The sequence below is a fragment of the Osmerus eperlanus genome, chromosome 3 (genome assembly GCF_963692335.1).
Source record: "Osmerus eperlanus chromosome 3, fOsmEpe2.1, whole genome shotgun sequence".
Lineage (NCBI taxonomy): Eukaryota > Metazoa > Chordata > Actinopteri > Osmeriformes > Osmeridae > Osmerus > Osmerus eperlanus.
The window spans coordinates 19,198,924-19,205,928 of record NC_085020.1 but is presented as its reverse complement, the minus strand read 5'-3'; the positions used below and the strand labels follow the sequence as shown (position 1 = coordinate 19,205,928).

At 44.4% G+C, this 7,005-nt stretch overlaps 1 protein-coding gene across 1 annotated transcript; it reads left to right on the top strand.

The window, feature by feature from the left end:
* Positions 1-121: 121 nt before the first annotated feature.
* LOC134017736 (interleukin-1 receptor-like 1) lies at positions 122-5,584 on the top strand. Its single transcript, XM_062457695.1, has 11 exons — positions 122-459; positions 592-663; positions 865-1,114; positions 1,336-1,516; positions 1,848-2,019; positions 2,178-2,240; positions 2,341-2,479; positions 2,583-2,737; positions 2,943-3,086; positions 3,844-4,014; positions 4,214-5,584. The coding sequence occupies exons 1-11, from the start codon at positions 426-428 to the stop codon at positions 4,690-4,692; spliced, it is 1,860 nt and encodes a 619-aa protein (XP_062313679.1). The 5' UTR covers positions 122-425; the 3' UTR covers positions 4,693-5,584.
* The last annotated feature ends 1,421 nt before the right edge of the window (positions 5,585-7,005 follow it).

The window sequence follows — 7,005 nt, the reverse complement described above, 5'->3', positions numbered from 1 at the left end:
TGCGTGGTTGCCTGTCGTAGCGTAGCACATTTATATTTCATTTATATTTGTATTAATATATTGGGGGTGACATTTTGACCAGATTTGAATATTGGGGGGATATATATTATGATTAGGTACGGCTCTGCTAGTATGCCAGATGCTAATAATTTTCCGGCGTCTGCAGGCTACTGTCCTATTTAAAAATCCACTTGCCCGACCAAATGTAATATACGATTTTACTCTACAATAAAATGTGAGTTTTTTCTATTATATATCCGACTCTTGCGGTTGTGGTAAGATTTTTTTAAGACTTGGGAGGAGCCCCGCACTCATGCATCGACTTTCACCTGCAAGAGGCTCATACAGGCATTCTACTGCCGACTTACAAGTGTGTTTTATTAATGACGGACGTACTGTAGCTACAACATCTCTATTGAGAGTAAATGGTTTCTTGTCTGAGACAGGATTTTTCCAAAGGTGTTTAAATCGTGTGTTTTGGGAAGAACACAAGAAAGAATGTACTTCGCTGTTAAATCATATTTCTTTGTAGTCATGTGTGACTTAAGGTGATATCCATTATTACCGGAAATTGCTGTTTCTGTCTTCCAGACATGGGTTGGCTCCAGAACTTTCTCCTCCTCTCAGCCCTCAGCCTCATCAGCAGCTCCTCAGCAGCAGGTGGTAAGTAGGACCATCATTTCAATCACCTGTTCAAGTCACCACTGTAATACAGACATAAAGGACTGTAATACATTGAAAGTGAAATAGTCGTAAGGTTTGACAAATTCAAAAGATTGCCCTCTTGTGTCAGTTGACTGGTCCATGTGTGTTTGCTCATCTATGACCTCCCTTCCCTCTATCTCCCCTGACGCCTCTCTGCAGAGGGCTGTAAGGAGTATGGCCTGCAGTTTGAGCGGTCATTCTCAGTCGTAGGGGAGGCTGCCATGTTGAACTGCACCCTGGTAGCCCCTGAGGTGTTTGACTTTTGGAATGTCTCCTACAACATCCACTGGTACAGCGAGGAGACACTGGAGCTGGGCCAGGCTACAGAACGAACTTTTGTGAGGGGCACCACTCTGTGGTTCCTCAATGCTTTGCCGCAGGACACAGGAAAATACTTGTGTGTTGTGAGGTACCTACTGAACACCTCCTCGTCAAACCTAAATAGTATTTTCTTTCATGGTGGACATATTGTGCTATGTAAATAGAAATGAACTGGTACTGTATGTTTGTGTGAGACAAAGACATCAAATCTAGTGAAGGAGATCAGTAACTCATTAGATCAGATCAGATTGCTGTGGACTTCTGCATCAACATGATCTAATGGAGTATTGTGTGTTCTCTGGTCAACAGAACTCCAACCCAGTGTTTCTCTCAGACCACCTCACTGATCGTAAACCAAACCAACTCACACTGTGATCGTCCAGATACACACACCCAGTACCTGACGAACAGTGTCTTTGGCGAAATGGTCTGTCCCTTGAAGGACATGAAAACGGAATTAGGAGATTCTTACTCCTTCAAGTGGTACAAGGTGAGACCTATGGTGAAACATTTTTTGTTGTTGTTATATTTACTAAAAAATTACTGGCTTTTAGCCGTGTAAGAGGTATGAACCTTGCAACTAAACATGTTTTTCTAACATGGCACCAGAGTTCCTAGAAAATCTGTAATGACTTCATCATGATCTGGAAATATATAGTGCATAGTAGCCAGACACAAATACATAGTAGCCATACACTGCAAGTTGCATAATTAAATTAAATGCAAAAAATATATATATATATTCTTTTATTTGCATTAGTATTTAAGTCTCAGTTTCAGTTGAACCCCCATTTGATAGTTCCTTTAATGGACTTCTCCAGGACTGTCAGCCTATTGAAACAGACGACAAGTTCATGTATCGTGATGACAACCAGAGTCTGACTGTGAAGCGTGTCGAGCCCAAGGACGGAGGCTTCTACACCTGCACTGTGACCTTTGACCTGGGGGGAATCCCTAAAAGCATGTCAGCCACCATCAAATGTGAAGTGAAAGGTGATAAATGCTTACATTAATGACTAATCATAAAAATGCAGACATGTACGCAAACTGTCCATCATTTTGATAGCCAGGTCATCATTTTTTTACATTAACCATTAGAGTTGTCTTCCTACGCATGCTAAAATACGTTTTTTACTTCCTTGTCATTTCAGAGGAATATGTTCTTCGACCCAGAATAGTGGTGCCTACTAATGAGTCGGTCAAGGCAGAGTTAGGTGAGTTGCATTCAACATGCATTGTGCAATGATATGCTTTCGTTTTGCTCCCCTGTCTTGTACCATATGTTTGTTTGCATGTGGGTTCATGTGTTTACAGGGTCAAAGTTCAGCAAGGAGTGTCGTGTGTTTGTTCCGTGTGTGGGAGAACACTGGGTGAGTGTGTTTTGGCTGGCCAGCGGTGCTGATGACTACATCCCCAAAGACTCCACACAGAGAGTCTTCCACCAAACACAACCGTAGGTTCATCTATCTGTCTATCTACCCAACCATCCATCCATCCATGTATCTATCTATCTATTTATCCATCCATAAGTACGTGTATTCCTTTTCCCCTGCCAGGGACCAGAGACAGGTTGACGGGGAAAAGGGTGTGTGGCTGAATCACCTGCTGACGTTCTCTGAAGTGAAGCAGGAAGACTTCTATGTCAACTACTCATGTGATGTTATCAGTTCCCATAATTTTGTGGGGGCACAGTTCACACTCCTGCCGGCAGGTCAGAACCCACTGACGTGACAATGTAACACCAACTATGATAGTGTTACCTCACTGATGACTGTCAATCCTCTTTAACAGTATTTGAACCTCATCTATGATTGTGGAACCTCACTTCTGTTCATGCAACAACAACAACGAGTGTGTAACCTCACCTTTGACCTATTTCTTTATTAATCCTAGTTATTAAACCTCCGTCTCTACAGATCCCAACCTGATGCTTCCTGTCGGCCTGCTGTTAGGCTGCCTGGCTCTGAACTTCACTGCTGCTGTGGTCTTCTACTACCTGTTCAAGATCCACATTGTGCTCTGCTTCCGGGGAGTCTTCCCCTTCCTCTACACAGAAGCAGGTATGTGTGTGTCTGTGACTGTCAAGTGGTAAGGCAGGAGGTGGACCCAAATGCAGACAGGATCCAAGTTACCAAAAAATGCATTTATCAAACGGAATCTCAGGAGCTACTCACGTTGCACAACAACAATGCGACCAGGACTGACATAGGGAGCTGACATTTATACAGGGCAGGGGTATCACACAATGAATGGACAACAGCTGATTGAAACAAGACAGGGAACCTGAAGAGAGACAAAACCAGGACTGGAACACACAAACAGACAGAAAACACGAGTTTCAGGGAAGACCAGAAGAACGTAAACGGGCATGGCTGTGGCGGTGACCTACATACTCTCTGATACAAATACACATGGTGACCACATGGTTGTCAGAAGTGAGTGTGACAGAAGTGTGCATGCATAATTACCTCTAGCAAAGCATATTCAGCCTGTTTCACAGGAAATACAGAGACAGGACTCAATCTTGTACCACACTCTCCTCTTAGAGTGACACTTCCTCTACACCCAACACAGCAGAGTAGCTGGATGGAACAACTAGACAGGGTGTACTTCTGGGTTTAGCCGTGCATGCATCACACCTCACTGTTGACCTTGTACACGGTAACATAGGTATTACTTTGCCCATATTGTTGCATAATGATGGGTGCACCATGGTGTTTTCAGTACAAAATCACTGGCCGCAAGTCAAACCATGATTCCCCACCCTGAGGTCCCTAACCTCCAGTGTGTTTGGCGCCCCCTGTCGTTCTGTGTTAGATGCTGATGGGAAGCTGTACGACGCCTATGTGGCGTATCCTCGGCTGCTCCCTGGAGACAGAGCCAACAAGGAGGTGGAGGGGTTTGCCCTCCACACGATGCCCCAGGTGCTGGAGGGGAAGTGTGGCTACAAACTCTTCATACCGGGGCGAGACAACCTACCAGGGGAGGGTAAGTCATGTGGGATAGAACAAGGACCAATCAGGAGTCTGATACCTAAATTATACCACTACTGTACACCAATTCTGTCACGTTATGTCAGAGGAGTTTCTGTTGCTTTTCTTCAGGTACAGAACAACATTACAGGACATGTTCCTTTCAAATAAACCCAATAAAACATGTTTTGTTTTTCATCTCTCCTTCCGTCTAGCTGTGGTAGACTTGGTGGAGGAGAGGATACGGGCCAGCCGGCGTCTCCTGATTCTCTATTCCGCCTCTGCATTCAGCAGCAGTGATGTCAGCGCTGTCTCTGAGGCGTGGCAGCATTGGTACGAGCGAGAGACGGCCATGCACCACGCCCTGCTGGAGGGCAGTCTGCGTGTGGTGCTGCTGGAGCTGGAGGAGCTCCACCCCGCCCAACTGGCCGTCCTCCCACCCTCGCTACGCCAGCTACGGAAGAAGCAGGGCGTCGTTCGTGTCCGTAAGAACCACACGGCCCGCAGGACCACCAGGAGGCCGGGGGGGTGGAGTCTGGCAAGTGGGGAGGAGGCGCGGCAGGAGGGGGTGCAAGGCCTGGTAACACCCCCTCTGTGTCCGTCGTCACGGTTTTGGAAGGAGCTGAGGTATCACATGCCAGTCAGGGGCAAGAGGACGCCATGTTCTGAGAGGGAAACACTAGGGAACGTGTAAATCCCCCCGTGCCAGAACACTGGAGCAGGAAAGACGGATGACTGAAATAAGGTATAGATAAATGAATGGACGGATAGATGGAGTAATGAAGGGATGGACTGACAAATTGACAGACGGAGGGATGGACGAATTGAGATTCTGACAGCAATTCTTCCTGAAGATCCCTGGATTACTAATCACTAAATCACTGTGAATGTGTGTTCATAAGACAGTCTGCATTGGATAGTCACAGAACCTCAGATTTCCCATGGGGGTCCTGGGGCATGCATCCGCTGGAGAAAATAAATTGTACATTATTGAATTTCTTATTAAGTTAAATGCATCAATCTGGTGTACTTGTCTGTCAATGAAGAACTTTGTGCTATTGTAAAAAATAACAAAGATTTTTATCAAACATTTCACATCAGTCATAGACGAATGATGACGACGACTAAAGAATGTATTGTGCTTATTAAAGTTCTGTCTTATGAGCTTAGAAGTGTGCTCAGGCTTAAACATTGTGTCTCACACAGGGCGGGGAGAGTCAGGGGTGCGGGCGGAGAAAGAGGAACAATCCAGACGAGTTTCCACCACAGAGTGTGGGGAAAAGGCTGTATTTTGTGTCTCTATCTCTTCATTTTCAGAAACAACCTTGAAACCGGGTGGAGACGGCACTCGAGCAGGTGGGACGCGTAGGCAAAAACAACTCCCTGCTGCACAGGAGAACAAGCTCAACCCTCTTCTTGTGTTTTTTGTTTTACTGCACTGTATAATATATGCTGGGGCAGGGACAGATAGTGAGTTGGACTTTGTGAACCAACCCAAACTCTGTTGCGGGTAGGGAAACGTAGACAACCCCAGAGCTCTGTACTTGTTGATTTCCAACTGCTGCATTAAAACTGATATTATCGGACCTCTGCGACTCCAGACCACTCTTTCTAGAACACAGACTTGTGTCATTGAATATCATCATTACATATTGGAATAGACACAAGTAATTTAAGTCCTTCACGACACAGAAAAAAGTCACACCCACAAAGCATGGTAAATGAGACTGAGATTAACACAGTTCACAAACGGTCAAAATCGACTGGAGCATAGGCATATACAGTACTGCTAATAAGAAAAACATCCCTTTTGACAATCTTGGTACCCTGAATTTTGACATTTAATTTTCCTGGTTACATTATAATTCTATACTGTTTTGTTCGGCTTGACATAGCGTCCATTATCTGGGTCGTAGGTAGCTTACTTGAGAGAGGCGGCACCTTCCAGCGAGGGGGCCGAGCTTCAGCTCCTTCAGGCGACACGCCCCCCCAGTCTCGAACAGAGAAGACTGCTGATTTTCTTTCTACGATTTCAAAGCCTAATTTAACATACTTGTCAGTGTTTTTTTTCATTCGAATTTGGATGGGTAGTTAATAACACATTATTCTGTGGTGTGGTGAACTTGAAACTCGTTTTTAATTCCACTTTACCACTTTTTTTCTTGTGTTGCTTGTGTTTTAAGATCACCATCTGGCTCCTCTGTGTTCACACACACAGACACACACAAACACGAACACACAGATACCGTTTGTGCACATTCTCACAAAGAGTGGCCGTCGAGAGAGTCGGGAGATTTCCCAAACGGCCGGTCATAGTGCAAAAAAATATATATATATACATATATATAATAATAATACACGGTCGTGGGCCGGTCTGCGTTTCAAAGTCCCGGGCCGTTTTTCAGTCCCAGTCCAGACCTGATGTGCACAAACTGAAAAATTGCACGCGCACAGGCACTCTCTTTTTCTATCTTTTTGTCCTGTCACATAAGGACCTCTGCATGTATTGTATTTTTTTTATTGTGTTTTTGTTCAAAGAACTTTAAGTTTCATATCTTAAGTTATTTTTATACATTTTATTTATCAGAAACTGCATTAACATATTATTTTAGTGAGGAAATAATAACAGGAGTCAGATGGCTAAGCAGTTGGGGAATCGGGCTATTAATCAGAAGGTTGCTGGTTCGATTCCCGGCCATGTCAAATTACGTTGTGTCCTTGGGAAGGCACTTAACCCTACTTGCCTCGGGGAATGTCCCTGTACTTAGTCGCTCTGGATAAGAACTTCTGCTAAAAGTGACTAAATGTAAACTACAAATAACTACTGTTAGGGAAATCAGTTTGTTTTGTTACGCGTTTCTGGATTGTATTTTTTTTTATCGGCCGATATCGGAATATCGGATTTTAAAATCACCAAATATTTGTATCGGTATCAGCCTTAAAAATCCTTTATCGGTCGGGCTGTAGTTGCAAGTACCATGTTATGGCAACTGCTTAAATTTGCACT